Here is a 24,747-nt window from a genome sequence, read left to right as displayed (position 1 = left end):
ACTGAAGCTATGAAGTAAAAAAGAAAAAGCTACTCTATCTTTCCCTGTCTAGTTAGATGTGGGAAGCAAAGTGAATTTACTTCATTTTTACCATTCTAATTTTCTTTTGTTTTTGAGATAGGGTCTAACTGTCGCCCACGTTGGAGTGTAGTGGCGCAATCACGACTTACTGCAGCCTCGACCTCCCGGGTTCAAGTGGTCCTCCCACCTCAGCCTCCCAAAGTGCTGGGATTACAGGTGTGAACCACCACGCCTGGCTTAATGAAGGGGTTTTAAATTTTTGCTATTAAAATTATTCCTGTTGAGCCAGCCGAGATCTCGCCACTGCACTCCAGCCTGGGCGATAGAGCGAGACCTTGTCTCAAAAAAATAAATAAATATTCTGAGTGAAATAATTGGCATTAAAAAGTCCTCAACTTTTAAAAATCCTCTGTTAACAAAAAAGATGCAGTAGGCCTCTAGGTCAGGCACCAGCTGTCGGTAAAAGACGGAATAGAGCTGAGGATACAAAGATTAGTCTACTTAAAAAGTTAGGCTTTAGTCCCCTCTCCTGATAGCTCTATGCCTCTCATTGCAAGGATGACAATGAACAGGGCACAGAAAATGATAGATAATAATAGTTTAAAGCTGAGCCACCACCTTTAATCAGAGATCAAAGCCATTTAAATACTTGAACAGAGTTGAAGCCCTTAAGGCTGGATCCCAATTCCCTCTGAACTCATTCTAAATCCTAATTAACTCTTGGGGTAGGGGATTATTTGACCTTATTAAAAATAACTTTATCATGACACAAACGAAAACAAAACACATTTTGTGAGTGGTTTGAAAGTCTATCAAGTGACTTTAGAATCATCCTGAACTCTCCCTCATATCCTAGATCCACCCCATTAGTAAACCCCATCAATTTTGCCTTCAGAATATATCCAGATTCTTCCCAATTCTACCGCCACCATTCTGGTTCAAGCTACCTGGTAAGTTTGCACCTGGAATACTACAATACCTTCCTCTCTGGTCTCCCTGCTTCTACTCTTGCCTCTCATGTACATGTTATCTCAGTGCAGCAACTACAGCAATCCTAAATAAGGCAGATCATACCATTTATTCTCAGAAACCTTCACTGGCTCCTCACCTCAAAGTAAAAGCCCAGGTCATTAGAAAAACCTCAGTAAGTTCATTTCCTATTACTCTCCTAGCTCATCCTGTCAGCCATACTAGCCTTCTTGCTTTTCCTTGAATATACTAAGCTCCTGTCTGGACCTTCCCCTCCTCCACCTGGAACTCTCTTCCCGATATGTATTTTCATCCTCATTCCCTCACCTTCTTCAGGTCTTTGCTCAAGTTTACCTATCAGTGAGATCTTTTCTGACAACCCTATTAAAAATAGCAAGCCTCCCCCCAACTCCCTGTCCCCGCACTATTTATTCCCTTCCCTTATTTTCCGTCGTTACACGTATCACCATCAGATATGCAGTTTTATTGACTTGCTTACTAACATTGTACAATCCCCTCCTCTCCACCAATATGTGCTCCACAGAGGGGTAAGGGCTTTGTTTTGCTTACTGGTATATTCCAAGTGCTTAGAACAGTTGCTGGCACATGGTGGGTACTCAATATTTTGTGATTGAATGAATTAATGAGTGAATGATGTAATGAAAAGATAAGCATCTTTGTCAATGTTAGAAACATTTACTTCTGACGATAATCCATATAACTTTCTCTGATGTTACACAGCGATTACATCTCCTTGTGTCTAAATTAAAGTCAAAGTATGAATTTTAAGATGATTTTTAATTATTTAACAAGTAGAAATACAATCAGTGACAATTATCAATTAAAACATTAAACAACCCAGTTACCTTTTCTTAACAGTCATGATGAAATATCCCTTTCCTGTCTTATCAGAAGCCTTAATTATTCTCTACCACACACACCACAAAAGCTTCTTAATAGAGCATCAGTGTCCATCACACCTTTGTGTAGAATCTCTGGCAACAAGGTGCTGTCTCCTCTTGCCCTGCCCCCACATCTGCTTAACTACTCTTCTTTCTGGAATGCCTCTTTTGCTCCTCACTATTTTGTGAGCTCCTGCAGATGTGTTTAAGGTCCAGCTCAGTGACTACCTCCTAGAGCCTTGCTTGACCACTTAAACATACAAACTAAAAGCACAATGTGGTCATTTCGGAAAGATGATTGATAAATTCTCAAGCCACAATGTCTAGTTTTTAAAAAATGCAAGCAGGGAGGAACAGAAGTGACATATCAAGAAATTAAAAACACAAATTATAGATTGAAAAGACTATAGTAATAAAAAAATTCAATTTCACACTAAAATATTTAGTGTTACAGAGAAGGAACAAAATTCTAGCCTTTATATTTTGTCTTAAATATAAAGAAAAGCTTTATATTTATAGAAATGTTTTTAAGTTTGGTAAATAATTACTACTAAAAATTTTTAGAGATAAGACATTTCTGCTCAAATAACATGAAGCATATACACAAAGATAATATGACAAGCCCTTCTTAGTCTTCTACTTATGTCGTATTTTTTATTACTCACAATGGGGCCTCAATATTTAAGAATTAAATATGTAATACCAAATGAAGGAAACTGACAATTCAGTGAATAACTAAATGAAAACACTTCACATGAAATAAAAATTTAAAGAGTTAAGGAAGATTATTCCTGAGTAGGCTTTCAACATTATTTCTTGAAGAATATTATGTTTACACAAATATATAAAAAAGGACTGTTATGAAAAATAATTTTATGCAAATATTCTGACACCATTCCCTTTAACCAGGAGACCATACAAGTCACATAAAAGTCTAAGCAGGTAAAAGGAATGGAAATTGTTTCATTTAAATTATTTCTTAAAAATTAAGGTGTATTTTTTATTTTAGCAATGTGCTGCTCTAATTAATGCAATAATTTACATATGCATGGTACCCACAAAGAACATTGCTGATAAAATTTTAAATGCTTCCATGATCAGTTTCCATTATGCTCTTCTAATAAACATAAACAAAGATCTCAAAGGTATTATATAATAGTGCCACATGAGAAGTAGAATTTATGGAAAACTTGACCTATGTCACCTTTTTTATATTCATTTTCACTCCTAAAAAAATAAACTAGCATCATTTGTACAGTACAAATAAAATTAAAGAACTAATGCTATTTGGGAAACAACTGTCAAGAGCTTTCCTTTTTTTTAATCCTTTAAATCTAAATATATAAATTCAAAGTTAACTGGGAAACTGTTACACCTATATTAGAATACATAATTTATATTTGCATGAACATGTATTCTATTTCTTCTGTACATGTTTGCACATTAGCACAAAAATACAAAACAAAGATCAGATTTTGAACATATGAAAGCAAAAACATGTTTTCAAATACATTTGTAATAGTGGATTTCTGGTCTCCTTTAGAAAACAAACTCAAGAATTCATTATCTGAGTCTCTTCAAGGCCACTTGATGTTGTGTTGTAATATCTTTAATTACATTTCCTCAAGACTTCTTCTAATAGCTTCTTCTAATTCCACATCTGCATTAAAAAACATAGAATTTTAACACTTAGGGCAGAAAACTCAACATGTGCTGTATTTATTTAAGTTTCATCAACTGTATTCATCTTTTCAAGAAGGAAAGTAAAATCAAAATGGAAAAACAGGATAACTTGGCAGTTTCTCTACTAAAAAATTGAGTATTTTGAAATATGAAAATCTAGACATGATCTTGAATTGAATTTTATATATGAACTTAGAACTTGCAAGTTAATTCCACTTAGGAATGTAGAAAGTCAACAAACTTTTAAAATCACTGACAGGTAATCACTTGTTTCAACATTTAAAAAAAAATCTGTATCACTTATTTGCTAAAAGACTTGAGGTGATACATATAAGACTTTAAACAGAAAGGCACTCCATGAAATGACAAAATGTCACAGGCCATTAAAAATTTAATTTTTAATTATACCTCAATAAAGCTGGGGAAAAATTAGCTTAAAGCATCCTAGCATCTAAGGTAGTGAAACTCATAGCCACATAAATGTCATCTGAGAAGCATATAATATATGCTGTATGCAGATGTATGTAAACTCATTTGACAAATATTTATTGAATGCCCATTATATACCAGGAACAGCAATGTAACAGTGAACAAGACAGACATTATTGGGTTCACAATAGTTGAGTTCCATCTCCTCCTTGGGAATGATGCTAAAATCCAGGAGGGTGAAATTTGGTGTCAATTTCTTGGCTTTCACTAGCTTCTCACACCAGATTTATCTCATCCCATCTGGTCCACAGTCTCTCAGAGGCTACTTGGCTACGGGCACCAGTGATCTCCCTAAGATGCAACCGCATGTTCCTCTGAGTGGGGGCACTAGTGTTATGTTGTCTAATTTAAAGTACAACAAACTAGCATGAACTGTGTATCAAGTTAAAGCTACACTCTAGGATCAGTTAGTTGCCCTTAAGATGAATTAAAAGGGATGAGGAAATGCAAAGAAAAGCCAAGACACTCTTACCAAAGAAAAACAAGGGGACAAGACTTGTCTAAGATATGAACACTTATTATAAAGTTACAGTAACTAATAATGTGGTACTAGTGCAAGAATAAATAGACCAAAGGAACAGCATAGACAGCTCAGAAACAAACCCATGCATATATGGACATTGGATTTATAACAAAGGTAGCACTGCAGAATGGTAGGGAAAGGTCTTTTTAACAAATGATAGTAGGTTATATGTATATATGTGTGTGTGTGTGTGTGTGTGTGTGTGTGTGTGTGTGTGTGTGTGTGTATATGAAATCACAACGTCTGTTTTACAATTAAAGTTATAAAAATCTTTGAACTAAAATTCAAAACTTGAAGTATGGTTTATACTAAATGCATATTGCTTTCACATCCTTATAAAGTAAAAAAATCATAAACCATCATTAAGTACAGCAACATCTATACAAAGATATCATACCTCCAGTGAGTTTATAGGGATTAAACTTGCCAGCTGAAAGACTATAAAAAACAAAAAGCAAGTATGGTCATGTGCTGCGTATCAACTTTTGGTAAACAGTGGATCACATATACAACAGTGGTCCCATAAGATTATAATAGACCTGAAAAATTCCTATTGCCTAATTATGTCATAGCCATCTTCATGTTGCAGTGCAACATATTACTCATGTGTTTGTGGTGATGCTGCTGTAAACAAATACACTATGTTGCCAGTTGTATAAAAGTATAGCACATACAATTATGTACAGTACATAACACTTGAAAATTATAATAAACTCTGGTACTGGTTTATGTATTTACTATACTTTTTATTATTACTCTAGAGGGTACTGCTACTTATAAAAGTGATATTGATGATCCTGACTCTGTGCAGGTCTAAGCTAATATATATGTGTTTGTGTCTTAGTTTTTAACAAAAAAGTTTTAAAAGTAATAAAACAATTTAAAAGTAGGGAAAAGCTTATAGAATAAGGATATAAAGAAAATATTTCTCTATAGCTGTACAAAGTGTTTGTGTTTTAAGTGTTATTACAATAGAGACAAAAAGTTAAAAATTTTAAAGTTTATACAAGTTACAGTAAGCTAAGGTGAACTGATTATTGAAGAAAAAAATTTTTTTTAAATGTAGTATAGGCCAGGCACAGTGGCTCATGTCTTAATCCGAGTACTTTGGAAGGCCAAGGTGGGCGGATCACCTGAGGTCAGTAGTTCGAGACCAGCCTGGCCAACATGGAGAAACCCCATCTCTACCAAAAATACAAAAATTAGCCGGGCATGGTGGCACATGCCTATAATCCCAGCTACTTGGGAGGCTGAGGTGGGAGAATCGCTTAAACCTGGGAGGCGGAGGTTGCACTGAGCCGAGATCACACAACTGCACTCCAGCCTGGGCAACAGAGGAAGACTCCGTCTCAAAAAAAAAAAGTAGTATAGCCTAATTGTACAGTGTTTATAAAATCTACAGTAGAGTACAGTAACATCTTAGACCTTCACATTCACTCACCACTCACTCACTGACTCACCCAGAGCAACTTCCCCATCGTGCAAGCTCCATTCAGGGTAAGTACCTTATACAGGTATACCATTTTTTATGTATTTTTATGTCTCTATGTTTAGATACAAAAATATTTACCATTATGTTACAATGTCTACAGTATTCAGCACAATAACATGCTATACAGGTTTGTAGACTAGGAGCAACAGGCTACATGATATAGCATGGGTGACAAAGACTTTAAGCCAACTGTCTTATGTATGTTCAAAGAACTAAAGGAAACCAGGAAAAAAATGTATGAACAAAATTAAGAGTACCAATAATGAGGCAGAATTATTAAAAGCCCATCAAATAGAAACTCAGGAACTGAAAAGTACAATAACTAAAATGAAATATCTTTAGAGGGGCTTAATGAATTTGAATACAAAGAAGAGTCAGCAAATTTAAAGATAGTATAATTTAAATTATCCAGTGTGTGTCTTGGTTTGAGTTCAGTCTAAATCAATCAATCAATCAATCATCCAGTATGAGGAACAGAAAGAAAAATGAAGAAAAGTAAACAGAGTCCAAGGGACCTGTGGGACATCATCAAGTGAACTAACATATGCATTACAGGAGTCTCAAGAGGGGAAGTGAAATAGGATCAGAAAGAATGTTTGAAGAAATAATGTTTGAAAAACTCCCAAATTTGATGAAAGAGGTGAATCTACATATCCAAGAAGCTCAATGAACTCTAAAGAGACCCATACTGAGACATGTTATAGTCAAACTGTCAAAAGCCAAAGACAATGAAAACAACAAGAGAGAAACAACTCATCACATACAAGAGAGCCTTAATAAAATTACTAGCTGATTTCTTATAAAAAACCATGGAGACCAGAAAATAAGAATGTCGATCAAGAATTCTATATCTGACAAAACTATTCCTAAAGAAATTCTCAGATAAACAAAAGCTACAGAATTTACTAGTAGACCTGCCCTACAAGAAATGCTAAAGAGAATCTCTCAGATTGAAATTAAAGGACATCAGACAGTAACTTGAAGCCATATGAAAAAATAAAGAGCACTTGTGAAAAATCTGTCTTTGTTTTTCTATTCTGTGGCTAGCTCTGTGTTCCCCTTACTGTTCTTTCTGCCTTAATTTCATTTACTTTGAGAGCAGTAATTATGGCAAACAAACAACAAAAACAAACAGTAGTAGGAGGTAGAAGACATATAGAAATGGTTCCCAATCATTTTAAAACTGTGGATTTAAGGCCAAATTACTTAATGTTTAGAAGCCTCAGTTTTCATATAAAATGAAGAGAATAGTCTGACTCTCACAAGTTGTTAAGATTAAGAGCAGTTTTGACTGCTATTAATTGAAGGAATTCTCAGAATAAGGCATATTGCTAACATTTACAGAAAGATGGTTTTGCAAAGAAAATTATCTATATAATGCTGTCCTCTGTCTCTTCCAGCAATTTGAGTCAGAATACCTCTAGTTAACAGACATACCTCTAGAGTAGACCTTAGGTGAACATATAAGTAAATAATGGCATAATGATCATCATAATCCCAGTAACAGTAGCAGCAACCAATATATACTATTTATCATATGTCATGTTATTCTAGTAAGGTAGGTATACTAATATTCCCATATTCAAGAGGAGGAAGCTGAAGCACAGTGAAGTTAAGTGACTTGTCCAATATTACACAACTTGTAAGCAGCAGAGTTTTAACTTAGACAGTATGAATCCAAAGACTGTACTTTTCACCACCACATTATGCGGCATCTGTTTCCTCTGTCAAGTACAGGAACTAGATTATATGGGATTGTTATGACTGGCCTGCGTGGTCAGAGTTTGATATTGGTCTATGAGGAACAACAAAGAATAACACAAATCATGGAAGGAGGGAATTACCCTAAGGCAAAAAGCCATAAGCAGATTTATCCTGTCTTCTGCTACTATTTCTCAGGCATTTACAGAGTTGTACTGGGAAAGGAAGGAATAAAAAGACACTTAAGAGGTTGCTTAAAATTTTTTTTGAGTTTTGTTATCAGGTCTAGACTAGAACATTATTTTGCTTCTGTGGTTCAGGGTCAACAAAATAACCCAATATTCTATAACAAAATAGCCTCTATCTTAATTTCCCTTATCCAGTCATAGGGAAATGGGTCCTGGTGGCTCTAACATGTTTTAAGTTTGTTAAAAGTTTATTCATTTAACAAGCAACCATTTTGTGCCAAACACTGTGCTAGGTGCTGCTGAAGTAAAGATAAATAAAACATGATCCTACTCCCTAAGGAGCTTACAGTCAGCAGAGATGAAAGTTACAGACAGAAGTATTTTAAATCCACTTGGCCTGGTACAGAGGGAGCCCAGAATAGAGAGTGGTTGGCTGTGTCTAAAGATGGACAATCTAGGAAAGGCACTGACCATACAACAGTGCCTACAAAAATGGCAATTCTATATGGTTCAACCTAAGAGATGAAATTCGAGTTAGCTCTTTTGGGGTGATGAGGAGGGGAAAAGAAGAAGGGTGTTAGAGCAAAGTGCAAAGGAGCCCATATTCCTTAACTTAAGTGAAACACCATGTGCTTCTCACATTTATTTTATATAAAGCATCAGGATACAAAACACAAACACATTCCTTTGGTTTTTCTTGGAATTAAAGGATTTTATCCCCACCTCTATTTTAACTATGACAACTAGTTATAGGTTTAAAGTGTCTTCTCTTGAATCCTATAAAAATAATTATTTTTCCAAACCAAATAATCACAAAAATGTAACATCTCCACCTCCAAACCATAAAATGCATTACATAGATAATATGCGGTACATATCCAGTTACACAAATCTCAGATTTCCTAGGTTAGCTAGGAGCCCACAAAACTGTGATAGCTTATAATTATTTAAAAGTTATAATTTTGCCTGGCATTTTCCATGGGATGAGTCACGAGGTGTCAAATACAAGTTGCAAAATCTGAACTCTTTAGATGTTCAGTACTGTTTATCTTTTAGTGGCCTTGATAAACAACTTAATTGGCAGTTTTTGTTCAAAACGCACAAAAGTTCTTTCATTTGTTTAATTCATCATTATGTGGCTGCTAAGCATTGAGCCAGACCTTGAAAGACCATGCTGGGAAAACAAGTTGGTCAAAACACTTGCTTCCTTCCAATTAGGTATAGATTTATTGCCAGTTTTGTTTAACCAATGAAATTTGGCTATAAGGCAGAAAGATTACAGCTATCTACTTAATCTAATGGATGAATCGATTCCACTGCCAGACTCCATTTCCCAAACTCCTAATAGCATAAAGTTCTAGTATGCTCTTAGTCAAACTAGTTGTATTATCTGAGATCAAGGAAATGCAAAGAAAACATACCAGTTGGGCCATTCTGTTTGTGTGTGTTTAGTCACATTTCCATCCCTACTTTCCAGCCTCCACATTCCTACCCTATAATCTCCAACAATAAACATTATACTGGAATGTACATGAAGACTCCTACTGTTTTTCTTTAATGTCAAAGATGCCGATATAACACTTTCAACTTCTCCAGTGAAGCTCAAAGTATTTTCTAAGATTCATTATCTCATTTCCCCCAGGTTATTAAAAAGTGCAGTCTGTTATAGAAAAACCAAAGTAAAGAATGGTTACAAGACACAACCAAATAATGGTACAGCCAGCAAATGATTTGATGCCAAGTGACATAAAAAGTTCTCTTTAACCTATGGAAGGAAATAGCTTTTCCTTTAAGAAGAGTAAAAGAGAATTTTAATTTTTAGCTGGGTGTGTTAGTGGCACACGCCTGTAATACCAGCTACTGTGGAGGCTGGGGCACAAGAATCACTTGAACCCAGGAGGCAGAGGTTGCAGTGAGCTGAGATTGTACCACTGCATTCCAGTCTGGGTGACAGAGTGAGACTCCATCTCAAAAAAACAAAAAACAAACAAACAAAAAAAAACCTTTTAAAATTTATTTTTAAAAGCGCATTTATATTTAGATATAAGTGCTTGCTTTTAGAGTTCTACTGCCTGTCTTTTAATACTCTTAATACTACTCAAGATAAGTAACAATTAGGAAATCAAAATCATCTCCTAGCCCAGGGGTTAGCAAACTTTTTCTTTTTAAAGGGTTAGAAAATAATTATTTGAGGGGGGCGGGGGTGGAGGGGCTCTACTGTCTGTGCCACACCTATTCAACTTTGCAGTTGTGGTACAAAAGCAATAGCATAGACAATACTTAAATGTATGGCTGTGTTCCTAAAGATAGTGGACTGGATTTGACCCAAGGGCCATAATTGGCTGACCCATTCTAGCTTTCTAAATTAGTATTACCCCTAAGTCACCTTACATGAAAAATGCAAAGCTATCCAAACTGAGAAAATGTTTTAACTTGGGGGTAGAAGGGAATAAGAGGGGTGAATGGGTGAGAGACAAGAGAAATTTAAAAAAAAATACAGATACAGTCAAGTAGAAAAGAGATTAACTCTATTAGGTTACCTTCTGTGGATATAAATTCTTCTCCTATTGAAGTATTTTTGGCACCCATGTTATCATCACTGTCACATTCTGTAAAGAAGAATCAATACATGCAGTTATTGTGCCATAAATTTATGTATTCTCATTATTTTCAATAACTTCTCATACCCAAGCTTACTTGTTATAATACAGTTCATTAGTGTTACACTACTTTCCCACACTAGGTTTTTTCCAATGCTTACCAAATAATATTAAAAATGGTGACATTAAATTCTCCTGTTTTGAAAATCATATGCATTCATCTCTATGGAGATAACACCATAGGTTTTCATTAACAATGCCTCTTGCATAGCACAAACTTACTTACCTGATGTCTTACGTGCTTTCATAAGAGACCGAAGGCTTTATAATATGGTATGACTGAAAAGGCACTGCAAAACTCACTTAAAATTTGAACCATGGAGCCTAAGGAGATTAATGTCTAAATGTCATGTGGGATCCCAAGAGGTCCTGGGGTAGAAAAAGGATATTGAGGCCGGGCGTGGTTGTTCACACCTGTAATTCCAGCACTTTGGGAGGCTGAAGTGGGTGGACCACCTGAGCTCAGAAGTTCGAGACCAGTCTGGGCAACACAGCAAAACCCTGTCTCTACCAAAAATACAAAAAATTAGCCAGGTATGGTGGTGCGCACCTATAGTCCCAGCTACTTGGGAGGCTGAGGTAGGAAGATTGCTTGAACCTGGGAGGTGGAGGTTGCAGTGAGCCGAGATCACGCCACTGCATTCCAACCTGAGTGACAGAGTGGGACCCTGTCTCAAATGAAATGAGACGAGACGAGAAAAGAAAAGAAAAGACAGGGGAGGGGAGGGGAGAAAAAAGAAAAAGGACACTGGGGAAAACTAAAGGCTGGAATTAGTAATAATGTCCTAATATTGTTCCGTGAATTATGACAAATGTATCACTCTAACATAAGATGTTACTAATAAGGGAAACTAAGTATGGGTACATGGAAACACTCTGTACTATCTTCACAACTTTTTTGTAAATCTAAAACTATACTGAAAAATAAAGTTCACCTTTAAAAAATTTGAAACATTGTACTATCAATGACCTAATATTGTGCTTATCACTTTAACTACATTTAAATCAATATATATTTATATCAAGATATAATTATACAAATATAAACAGATATGCATCTATATGATATATATGTCAGTGACTTGAATCAGCACCTAACTAAATACAAATCATATAGACATATTTGTTTCTGTGCAAACTTAAAAACTTAAAATATACATTAAAAAGACCTTTAAGTGTCTATAAATAAAAATTAAATCACTATATTTCACTATATTCTTTTGCTGCAGAAATTTGTTTTTACAAGTCATCTTTGCTATTAATTCCAGCAAATTACTTCAAATATTTCAAGCAGTGTTTTAGGTAAATAAAACATTACATTTACAAATTAAAGAACAAAATTAAACCTCTAAACCAGGGGTGTCCAATCTTTGGCTTGCCTGGGCCACATTGGAAGAAGATTGTCTTGGGCCACACATAAAATACACTAACACTAATGATAGCCCATGAGCAAAATAAGAAAACGCAAAAAAAAAAAAAAAACTCTCATAATGTTTTAAGAAAGTTTACAAATTTGTGTTGGGCTACATTCAAAGCTGAACTGGGCCACATGTGGCCCATGGGCCACAGGTTAGACAAGCTTGCTCTAAACATTAAGAACAAAAGGAAAATACCCACAGGTTTCTGTTATTACAATTTAAAGTCAAGGTCGGTCAAAAGCAGCATGTTATAACTCATCCAAACAATTCATCATTGCATGCAAGGCCTAAGGCTACACTACAGGTTTGAATAATGACAAATCCTTGATTTGTCAAGGATTAACTTGACATGGGGTTGCAAATATTAATATCATAAAAGGTTTCTTTTGCCTCCATCAACCCCATCAGAAGAACAGAGAAAATCGTAAATATTCTTTCTTATTTTCAGTACCTTTGCATGGAATTAATTTTATCAACATATTTTTATAATGGTGCCCAAAGAAACAACCTATAGTTTTCATTAACAGGCTGAGGAAACAACAGGCAGACAGACTTTAAGAAATAAGTTCAACAATTATTTTAGGTAATGCCTAGTCCACAGGCCATGCTGCTGCTTCAATCATCTACACTTCCATAGCACCTAGGTGAATACTTATGCTCTATATGTAAGATGGATTTAAAAATCTGTGTAATTGGTATGACTCTATAGATGCCAACCCTACTTACTGCTTCTAACCCACTCATCCACAATGAAGCCACAACTAAATGGATATGACAGTCTCAGCCTTATAAACAAGACCATCTAAGGAGCATACAGATTCAACAAAAATTATCTTGTAGTAACATCTTTTTCATTATATGTAATTCTCAAGGGAGCAGATACTGGCCCAAATAAGAAAACACTGAAAATACTAACTTCTGTGTGCCCTGGAACATTTATATCGATTAAGGGAAAGGTAGAGGAAGCAATGGGAGGCAGGTTTCTAGTGAATTTCTTTGAAACCACATTGCAGTACTCCAATAAGCTCACTGCAGTGCTTGTAGTTCTAGTGCCAACATCTCGAGGAGCCTGTAAAGATGGTGCTTATTCATTTAATTATGAGACAAAAGATCCTAAAGAAATTAGAATGCTAATTGCTTTCCTTGGCTATATTCAGCATATAATCACTTTACTTTTTAAAGCACCAGAACTCACAACCAAATCATTTCTTCTGACCAAAAAAAAAAGCGCATTCTTCCTGAATGTTATTTAAAAATAAAAAACTTGTTTGATATCTTTATATAAACTCTGCAATGTCCCTATACTGTGGCAGAATATCTCCCATTATCTTCATTCTTCAAGGACATGATTAAAGCCAGTAATTCACACTGGGTGGCTAGCTCTACATCATGGAATCAGGTATTTGTGTCAGTGAAAGTCTCACCCATAGTCGTTGATACTAATGAAAAGCAAAGCACTTGCTCTGTGACTGCAGGTAGATTATTTAACCTTTCTGAACCTGTGCTTCCTTCCACACTTATAAAATGGGATAATCCAACACCTACTTCGTAGCTTGCAAAGGGGATTAAAAAGCATATGGAAGAAGTTCTTTCAACATATTTAAACATCTGTAAACACTACAAACATAAAAAGCAGTTAACATGGTGGCTGGCACATAGTAGTCTTCAATAAACTACAATAAACTTCAATAAACTTTTTTCAATAAAAAAGTTCACCTTTTTTTTCTTTCAACATTTAAGTGACAAGTTATATCTGCATCTCTGAAACATGAGGCTTGAGTTAGAATAACGAAGTATTTGGGAATAAAATATAAATGGTCTAAGAAAGTCTACCTGGCTTCTCTGATTGGGATTACCAGAAAGGATCCATGTATCTTAAGTGTTAAGAAAGTGAGGATAAGTACAATATAAAATAGAAATGATGAAGGATAAGAAGACCAAGGTGGAGGCAGAAATTAAAGTTAATAGACTTTTTAAATGTCTCTACAAGAATTTATACATATATCATAGCGTAATTAAAATGTTCATGTTGAAACCCTGATGCTTACAAGTAGAGAAAAGAACTTTTACCCTAACTAACCAAGTCAGAGACCTAAAAATGTACCAGTAATAAAGCTACTTAACCTTTCCCCTCCCCACCATGCAAAAACAATGCCTTAGGAACAAATGACTGGACACCGATATACAGAACCAGGAACTCCAAATATCTGTATTTTTACTGAAATAAGTACCTCTGGAAAGACTTTCAATTAACAGAGAAATTAGCAAAGACTAATGTCTCCTAGTATGATACCATATGATCGATTCTGATAACAATATTCAAAAGATCCTTCCTATTTATACAGCAATCTTTAGTCTAATAAAAACCACTTTTTAGTCCTGCTGATGGTAAATTTCTGAAAACTTATAAAGAATAAGAGACTCAAACTTGTATCAACTTATCTATGCTCTGGTGAAAAATTCAAAAATCTGAAAAATCACTAGCCTGGCTATATAATAACAAATATGAAAGAACTTATCACTGTATGTTACTTATAGCAGGAGTCCCCAACCCCAGGGCCATGGACCAGTACCAGTCTGTGGCCTGTTAGGAACTGGGCTGCACAGCAGGAGGTGAGCAGCAGGTGAGCCAGCATTACCACCTAAGCTCCTCCTCCTGTCAGATCAGCAGCGGCATTAGATTCTCATAGGAGCACAAACCCTATTGTGAACTGCACGTACAAGGGATCTAGGTTGTACACTCCTTATGAGAATCTAATGCCCCACCTCCTGCCCCCAATCCATGGAAAAATTGTCTTCCATGAAACCAGTCCCTGGTACCAAAATGGTTGGGGACTGTTGACTTATAGTATAAACTTAGGTTACATCCCAAAGGACAATTTTGTTTGTTGATTGGCAACTAGAAGCGTTGAGACCACAAATCCCTTGAAATTGTATGCAATGTAGTACATACATGTTTATTTTGGGGGATGGAGGGTATAGAAAGTTTTCATCAGATTCTCAAAAAGGTCCAGTGACCCCTTCACCCCAAAAACCACATTGCCTTAAGAAACTGACTGGCTGTCAAATCTGAAAACAAGAAGGAACACCATGTTTAGCTATGTGCAAGGAGTTATCTGGCATTCTTTAGTAACAAAAATTATATTATTAATGGACATTGATTTATTGAGTCCCATTATACATTAAATACCATTCCTTAATAGAAACTATTACTCAACTATTCACAAAGCTATTTGTTAGGAAAGGAAATGGAATAAAAGTTATCCAAGCAAATGATTTTTCTTTGATTCCTTATAAAGTTCACTACAGGAAATTTGATGGCTTTAAGTCTTCCATGATGAAAAAATTTGGTCTTAAATCAGATAACTAAGCCTGAACATACTATGATTCAGTGTAACATTAAAAATGTAGTGGCTAGGAATCACATTTTCTTTTTATGGTAGTAATAATAAAAAATAGCTATTATTTGTTAAATAGCTAAAGTGCTTTATATACTGTGCTAGACACTTTACATACATCAGTAACTATTACAACCATATAAATACAAAAAAATGAGGCTCCAAAAAAGTTAAGTAACATGCCTGAAATCGCACTGCTAGGAAACAGCAAAGTTAGCATTTGAACCAAAGCCCATATCCTTCTTCATGCAGTGCACAATCTCTGCATGTCACAAAAATTAAGAATAAAGTACACATGTGCCTCCAGAGAGTAGTTAGTTCAAATGAGTACTGAGTATGGGTGATTAAAAAAAAAAAAAAAGAATACCTAGAACATAAGAGTCATTTGGAAGGGCATAATCAGCAGATATTAATAACCTGTATCTTACCTCCAACCGTAATATACCCATGCAAGTCTACTCGTATTCACCTCTCATTCCAAACAGAATATGGTTTTGCCTGTGCAAAACCATAACAGGTTTCACATTTGGAGTTATAAAAGAAATGTTCCCAAAAGCAGAAGCATAAGAGAAGGAAAGGGAGGTTGACCTTGTGCAGCAAAGGTAAAACTTTATCTTATAGGATATTAAGTAGATGTTGAGGACTGGGAAAGCGATGGCAAGAGTACAAGAGGTGTTTTGCTTTTTGTTTGAGACGAAGTTTTTGCTCTTATTGCCCAGGCTGGAGCGCAATGGTGCGATCTCAGCTCACTGCAACCTCCGCCTCCTGGGTTCAAGCGATTCTCCTGCCTCAGCCTCCCGAGTAGCTGGGATTACAGGCAACCGCCACCATGCCCAGCTAATTTTTGTATATTTAGTAGAGATGGGTTTTCACCATGTTGACCAGGCTGGTCTTGAACTTCTGACCTCAGGTGATCCACCCGCCTCAGCTTCCCAAAGTGCTGGGATTACAGGTGTGAGCCACTGCACCAAGACTGTTTTTTTTGTTTTTTTGTTTTTTGTTTTTTGTTTTTAAGAAAAAAGAAAGCCACAGATGGAAAAACAAGTGAAAACAAAAATTACAGAATAGGAAGATAATACTCAGAACTAAGGCATGACATAAAGACACAAGAGTTCATTTTCTTTTATAATCTTCCATCATTACTCCACTTTAAAGAGTATAAAGAGCACAGATTACTGATTCCTAACTTTGCAGAAGTGAATTGATCCACTGTAATCAGTGATTACAGCAAAATTCTCCAGAATGAGTTTTCAATCAAAATGTGCTTCCAAATATATTGAAAGAAAAAAAAAATCTAGGAGGCAAGCAGACTTGAAAGCTTTAAAGGCACACAATAAAAATGCCAAAAAGCCACTATTTTTCATTAAGGTAATTCATTAATATCTTCAAACCTTATTCATGAATTTAAATTATTAGGATATTTAAACATTAATTATTCTATCCATATTTCTTTACTTCAGAGATTATGAAAAAGGGGGGTATAACTCAGTGGTAGAGCATTTGACTGCAGAAATTATGAAAAACGAAAAACAAAACTTCTGAATCCTTAGAATTACATCTTTTCTTATATACTAGGAAGTGAAATTGGGTATCAGCACTCCTTTCATTGAACAATCTCACAAAGGTACAGAAGAAAGTGCAAGTCCCAGCAATAAGATAGGATGTACCCACTTCTCTAAGGACCTAAAAGCCTATCAGCGTTTTATTTTGTCACTGTCAACTTCTTAAATGATCACCTTTGTTATTGCTTTCTGGTTTTCACCTCTAAGTGCACTGCTTTCTAAAAAACTGAAGGTCAATTTGGAATTTCAGAAAGAAAGTGAAGATCTGAATTCTGAGCTTTTAAAATTGTAGTAACATACTATAACACATGAATATATATTTTACATACATCAATATAGATTTTATCTACTAGATCAAAGAAAGCTCCAGAAAATTATTATGAATTCATCCTCCTTCTAAAACACTAAAGAATGAAAGTGAGATTTTTTTTAAAAAGCTAAGTAAGATAGAAGTAAGAGAACATGATGGTTTAGCAAGCAGGCAACAGTTCACTAGAGGACAGCAGTTTATTGGTTTCTCTCAGCAGTGAAGTCTCCTCCTCTTGGGTGGTTTGCACTGTGACTGCAGCTGCATACCTTTGGTGGTATCAGATATGCTATTTAACAAGGCACACATCATATCTCCCTCTAAGTGGTGAGGGTTTAGTATATGAGCTGGCCTCTGAGTCTTCTTAAATTGATTCTCTAGCTCCAGAAAACCTTGATCTCCTGAGAGGATGGTGAAAGGAATTTGCTTGGGTAGTTGTTCATCTAGACGGCCAGCCTAAGTTAGAACAAATGGCACAGGTTGATAAAAAATCAGCATGAGTTTCAAAACAAGTTACATCTATTTCAGAATGAACACATACCTAGGAAGGTATATTAAGCTTGTTCCCTAGTCCCTACCAAAGTATGACATAAAGATCTCCTTCAGCTGGGTGCAGTGGCTCACGCCTGTAATCCCAACACTTTGGGAGGCTGAGGCAGGTGGATCGCTTGAGGTCAGGAGTTCGAGACCAGCCTGGCCAACATGGTGAAATGCGGTCTCTATTAAAAAATGCAAAAATTAGCTGGGTGTGGTGGCATGCGCTTGTAATCCCAACTACTCGGGATTCTCCAGGCTGAGGCTGGAGAATCACTTGAATTCGGGAGGCAGAAGTTGCAGCCGAGATCACGCCACTGCACTCCAGCCTGAGCGACAGAGTGAGACTCCGTCTCAAAAAGGAAAAAAAAAAAAAAAGAGAGAAAGAAAGAACTCGTTAATAAATGAAATACCCCACATTTAATCAAATATAAGATGCCATCAAATTATATAAGCTATTTTATGTGCCATGAAAAGAAAAAGCCAAAATGGAAGTCCAACAGACCTCACATAAGGTTGGAATGCCAAAGGGCTATACGCTCAATATAAGGGTAAATAAGAAATAAATCTGCCATAGAGAAAAGGTAAGCAAGGCAATTTGCACGATTCAATCTTGGAGTTAGATAGAGGGAAAAAGAAATCTTTTGTTGTTTAAACCATAAGCTGCAGTCAACAAGTTTGCAGAGTAAATTCACATTATCAGTGTGACATGAAAATCCCCAAGCAGAAAATTTAAAGTGGGTCTCAGTTTGGCAGTTTCTCTAGGTACCCAGCAGAGACAGAAGCAAATGCAAATTCTATCTAGGCCAACAGTGATTGTTAAGGTACCTCTTAATTTTAGAGATATTAAAATATGAAAGTGTCTTAATATATATCAAATACAGTATCATCAGCAGGGCGCAGTGGCTCACACCTGTAATCCCAGCACTTTGGGAGGCCTAGGCGGGCAGATCACTTGAGGCCAGGAGTTTGAGACCAGCCTGGCTAACATGGAGAAACCCCGTCTCTACTGAAAATACAAGTATTAGCTGGGCATGGTGGTACGCTCCTGTAGTCCCAGCTACTTGGGAGGCTGAGGCACGAGAACCGTTTCAGCCCAGGGGGCTGAGGTTGCAGTGAGCCGAGACTGCGCCACTGAACTCCAGCCTGGGTGACAGAGCGAGACTGTCTCAAAAACAAACCCAAAAAACAGTATCAGCTCTTGATCATTTATCCCACAAATAGTTGAGGGTCTACTATGGATAGCTGAAGGTTTGCTAGAAGTTGAGGATAAAGCAATAAAAATATGCTATGGAGTCCTGCCTTCATAATAGTCATAGGTAGAACCTGAAGTACTGAAGAATGATCTATAACTCTCATTACAATTCAAGTGGGAAAAAAATGCAAGGGGGTCTGAGACTCACATTAGATTTTGAATAAAACAATGACTCACATGCATACATATGGCAAAATCAGCAGCATCTTTTCTTTTACTACAGCGAGGATGAAGGAAGAAGCATCCAATCCTGTTCAGGTAATTATAAATCTTACAGTTGAGCGGAGGCTTCCAATTGGTGTTTCCTCCTATTAATTTTAGAAAAGGCAAAAATGATAATTAAACAGGAGAGGAAAGGCCAAAAATTTTATCAAGAAAAAACACATACTAGAAAAAAACTTTTCTAGAGGCAAAGTACTAGATCAGAATGTGGAAGAACTCCATCCTAGCATAAGCATCAACCTCTTGTTGCTTTACAGTCTTGAGAAAGTGGACCAACTTCCCTGAATCTGTCAACTCATCTTAAAACTCACATGGATATTAAGCAAAATCAAAAGTAATGTGTGTAAAAATTCTTTGAATGGCATTATTCTGTAAGTGTAAGCATAAGTGGTTTTTACAGATGTCACCACCGTTCAATGCAGAAATGATGGGCAATCACCAAAGCTCAACTTACTAAAGCAATTATACTGGCTAACTTATCCAGGTCAGTATGTTTCTATCTTTAATCCCAGTCTTTCTCTTTACATGCTATTTCCTATCAAACACAAACAATAGCAGATGCTCTGTAAACCAAAGAAGCCTCTCCCCCAAGTTTGGTCAACAATTTGTAAAGAGGTTTAGATGAAGCTGAACACTTAAGAACAGCAAGGATGAACCGAAGAGGCAGTTATGGCATGTTGAAAATAACATTAGTCCTATAGCTGAGAGGCCAAATAATTCTGCTATTTATTAGTTTTAAAACTTTGAGGGAAAAAAAAACAAAAACAAAACATCTGCTTCTTTGTATTTTAAAAGGGATAAAACCATAATAATCAGTAACCATGTTAGTACAAAGCCAAAGCACCTGACACATTTTAGGTGTTGAATAAAGGCTTTTTCAATCTGTATCAAAAGATCCACAAACTTTTTTTTTTTTTTTTTTAAGACAGAGTCTCGCTCTGTCGCCCAGGCTGGAGTGCAGTGGCGCGATCTCAGCTCACTGCAAGCTTCGCCTCCTGGGTTCACATCATTCTCCTGCCTCAGCCTCCCAAGGAGCTGGGACTACAGGCGCCCGCCACCACGCCCAGCTAATTTTTTGTATTTTTTTTTTCTTTTTAGTAGAGACGGGGTTTCACCATGTTAGCCAGGATGGTCTCGATCTTCTGACCTCGTGATCCGTCCGCCTCAGCCTTCCAAAGTTCTGGGATTACAGACGTGAGCCACCGCGCCCGGCCAAAAGATCCAAAAACTTTGAGTCACCAGATAGAGCTAACATTTACCACAGAGGCATGTAAAGAAAACAATTCTAGCAGAGTAACTATAATACAAAAGAACAATATTCCAATTATGTTCCTATGTTCTATCTAGGAAGGTTTAAGAGGAGCCTTTTAAACTGAACTATATTCTAAGAGGTGGGAAAAACAGTTTTCTTTTGTTTTTCTTATTAACCATACCTTGAAAGCCCCAAATAAATGTTCCTTGGTTTAGATGCCCTGGTAGATGACCAAAAAAGTTTGACCAGTTATCAAAATCTACAAAGACTATATGAGTCATGGTTCGCAGGTAATCCAAATCTGGAAGCTCAACAATTTCTTCCTCTGAGAAGAGAGAAATATCAACATGAGTTCAGTAAGAATTTGCTAAAATCATTCTGATTTCAAGTCCAAAAAGTATTAGAAGCCTAATATGCAAAAATACTAACCTTGAATGTTACTCATTTCTATCTAAACCTTTTTGTGTAATCCAAATCTGTACATGACACCATTTACACATAAATCAGATAAAAATAATCTGAACATTTCACAAATTTTGATTATATATCCTTCTTGCAAACATTTTCTTCCATCAACTCTAAAGCTTGTTAAAAAGTTACTTATACAAGGAATTTTTTAAAAAAATTAATGTACTAGAAGAACTAGAAAACCAAGTTTTAAGGTTAAATAAGCAAAAACTAATACCACCCATATAAAATTCCAAGGTTACCTATTAAGAACATCTTCACCACCAGAATTTGGTTCTTTTCCCAGTCTGGACTGATTTATTAGTAGCCGTCTAGTTCTAGGATTAAACACCCTAGAGAGCAGAAATAAGATAACCTAGAATCCTGCTGCCATAAAGCAGTGCTAGAAATAGGTGCCAGTGGTACAGTGACACCTCCCCCTATAAACACATCTTCTTGGTTCTCTCAGATTCTTCTTTCACCTTCCCCCATGCCCCAACTCTCATTCTCCCTCCCCTTTATCTTGTTTCATACTTTTCCACTTTGACAAGGCCTTAAAGTTTCCTGTGGTAACAATGCAAACTTTAAAATGTTATATTATTTAAAAAATGAATAGTTTCTATTCTAATAGTTCCTTCAAATATACTACTGCCGTTCCCTTCCATTTCCAAGCCACCTTACGTCTTTTCTCTAACTTCTCAGTAATTCTAGATTTAGATATTGCATTTTCTATCACAGACTAACACAAATTCCAAAAAAAAAGTAAACAGAAGCGCAAAAGAAAGGCCTAACGTAAAATGGTGTAACCAGTGTTTCACTGTTTAGAGTTGACTAGGTAGCTCATGATTTAATTCTTTACCACTGAAAACATGCCATGACTAAAGGTGATGTTGAAATCTACATATGGTATAGAGCAAGACTGTAAAAATTCAATAGTTCATAAAAATACATTACTGGCCAAAATTTTCACATATTCTCACTGTACCCAAATATGCTACATTGTATAACTCACCAAGAATTAGTATTTATTTAAAAGAATATAGACTTAAGTCAGGTGTGGTGGCTCACACCTGTAATCCCAACACTTGGGGAGGCTAAAACAGGAGGATTGCTTAAGGCCAGGAGTTCAAAACCAGCCTGGGCAACACAGTAAAATCCCATCTCAAAAAAATTTTAAAAATAAAAGAATATACACTTAAAATTATACTCTAAACAAAACAAATTATACTTCTAAACAAAACAAATTATACTTCTAAACAAAATAAAAACATAACACCTGCCTAGACTTACTTAATCCTATCATATGGGAAGAAAGAAAGTCTGGAGTAAGTACAAACAAGGAATTCATATTTCAATTTTCCCCCTGGTTTCCTGCTACCACTTTAACTCTACTTCTAATTGCTATTTTAATTGTATGTTAAAGCTTTTCTTCCAAGTTAATCATAACAAAAATATACAAATGCTGAAATGACCTTTAAAATGTCTCACACTAAAGAATATGGCCAAATAGAAACAAAAAGAATTCACGTGATTCATCTTTTTAGTTAACCCAAATATTACAAGAAAAATCTAAATGATATTAATACTAGGATAACTTTGAAATCTAACTTTCAGAAAAACTATCAACTTCCTTCATCTTCAAAATCTCCACACCTTTTGTAAAATAAAATGATATCTAAAATATATATTATTTAAAGCCAACATATACTCTGTCCTCCTAAGTTTAGAAAGTGGATAAATGTAGTAGTAGGAATACAAACCCCTAAAATGTATATACCATAATAATTAACATATTATCAAGAAGTTACCCTGTTTCTTGCTTCAAAATTGAATCGAGGTGGGTACATTGTAAGTTTCAATATCAGTATATGAAATTTGCATAGAACGATAAAGCCATACCTATATTCTGATAGCTTAGGTCATTCTCAACTCCTTTCTCCATGTCTAAACTTTTTGAATAGTTTATTGCCTGTTTCAGTTTTCTCTCTGTATGTGAGGCACTGGCAGTAAACTTGTACAGGTTTGATTTTTCAGATCCAAAATGAGCCACACTGGGTTTCTGTAAGAAGCAATGTTTTCTATGGAAATGCTGCTGTGCACTCTCAGGATCATGAAATGCTTTGGTGCAGGTGCCACACTTGATTACATACTGCTGCTCCTCCTCATCACTCTTTTCTTTGTGCACTTGATGGATATGAGTGTTCATGTCGGTTAAATTCTGTGCTGTTGCCGAACATAAACTGCAGCGAAACCACAGTTTTCCTTTATCCAGCATGATTTGGAGACATCTGCTATAATCTTCTTTTCTGTTGACTTTACAGATGTAACTCTCACGGCAACCACAAGTTAACTGGTTACTGGTCTCTATTACTGGAAAATCATCTTCGGTTTTAATTGAAGTTTCAGTTTTTTCTGACACAAATACATAATCTATGCTGTGGTGCTCCTCATAATGACTCAAAAATGCTTCTTCCACATTAAAGATAAGATCACAAAGCCCACAGAAGTATTTAATCTTTATCTCATTGTCATGCTCATCTTGGCAATGTCGGTACAATGTTTCTATCTTATGAAAAGGCTTTCTGCAGTGAGCACAGCTGTATCTATGAAACTTGTGGCTTGCCAAAGACATGCAGTGCTGTTTTACATATTCCTGGGAATCAAACATATCTTCACAAATCCGGCATTGCCATTTACCCCTTGGAGAACTATTTGCCGGGGAATGATCAATAACAGTAATAGCTGATGAAGGCTTGTTAGCAGTCAAATTATCCAATGTTGTAGAGGATGATGGCAAAGTTTCACCTTCTACCTCATCCATCTCATAAAAATATCTGTGTCCATTATGAAATTCAGTCACATGTGCCATGATAGTATCTTTCCTTGTTAACTCCTTTTTGCATGTCCGACACCAGAAAAGAAAGTTATTTAAATGTGCCCCTCCGTGAATCCGGCTCATGTGTAAACGAATGACCCCTGAATCATCACATACCTTTCCACAGACCACACATTTATAACACATTGTGTTTGCTGAGAAAACATGCTTTTCTACTGCATCTTCACTTGGGAATCGCTGATTGCATTCACAGAACCAGGTTTTAACTACTGATTTTTCTTTCTGGACACAAGCAACACCTTCATGGCTTTTATCTTTTAAATTCATCTTCTTTTTTGGAATGGCAATGCACTCCAGTGAGCTAGATTCTTTAATAGACATGGTTCTTTTAAGTGATGAAAATTTTGATTGATCCAACAATAAATGCAAGTCAGAAGAAGGATCCTTGTTCCCTTCGCTGCTGTGGCAATAGAGTAAGACTGATTCTTCCACTGAGTTAATGACTCGGACTTTGTGTCCTGAATTCTGCTTATGATTTTGGGTGCTGGTTTCATCCACAAAGACTTGATTGCAATCTGGACAATAACCTCTTAATATGAATTTCTCTGCAACCTGGGTAATGCTCTTCTCAGCTACAGCTACAGGTCCAGCATTTCGACAACGAACTCTAAATTAGATAAAAAGAAATAGAAACTCTTTCAGAAGTATTTTCTAAATATACCATTGCTGCATTTTATTGCAGGAATTATAAAATAACCAACATATAAATAAGCACTAAAAGATACTTTTCAATAAAGATGCAAATGACATAATGATGTTCTATCATCTCAAAATACTTGAGTATTATCTGCACTTTATCTATTTCTAGTTAAAATACAAAAGGCTAAA

At 35.9% G+C, this 24,747-nt stretch overlaps 1 protein-coding gene and 1 long non-coding RNA gene across 6 annotated transcripts in view; one reads left to right on the top strand and one right to left on the bottom strand.

The window, feature by feature from the left end:
* Nucleotides 1-24,747, top strand: part of LOC115934920 (uncharacterized) — a 56,826-nt gene that overhangs the window by 188 nt on the left and 31,891 nt on the right. The gene's annotated exons all lie outside the window — the stretch shown is intronic.
* Nucleotides 1,770-24,747, bottom strand: part of ZNF451 (zinc finger protein 451) — an 81,275-nt gene continuing 58,297 nt past the window's right edge. For 4 of the 5 annotated variants that reach the window (XM_019029402.4, XM_019029403.4, XM_019029404.3 and 1 more), the window contains 6 exons: nt 22,923-24,526; nt 20,758-20,901; nt 19,280-19,410; nt 17,583-17,769; nt 10,509-10,577; nt 1,770-3,552 (listed from right to left, as the gene is read on the bottom strand). In XM_019029402.4, coding sequence (XP_018884947.1) covers nt 3,506-3,552; nt 10,509-10,577; nt 17,583-17,769; nt 19,280-19,410; nt 20,758-20,901; nt 22,923-24,526 — 2,182 coding nt within the window. In that variant the 3' untranslated portion in view covers nt 1,770-3,505. The remainder of the gene's footprint in view (nt 3,553-10,508; nt 10,578-17,582; nt 17,770-19,279; nt 19,411-20,757; nt 20,902-22,922; nt 24,527-24,747) is intronic. The other variant, XM_063707681.1, reaches the window with a different exon arrangement.

Source organism: Gorilla gorilla, chromosome 5 (genome assembly GCF_029281585.2).
Source record: "Gorilla gorilla gorilla isolate KB3781 chromosome 5, NHGRI_mGorGor1-v2.1_pri, whole genome shotgun sequence".
In the NCBI taxonomy this organism is placed as follows: domain Eukaryota; kingdom Metazoa; phylum Chordata; class Mammalia; order Primates; family Hominidae; genus Gorilla; species Gorilla gorilla.
This window is presented reverse-complemented; position numbering and strand designations above follow the sequence as displayed.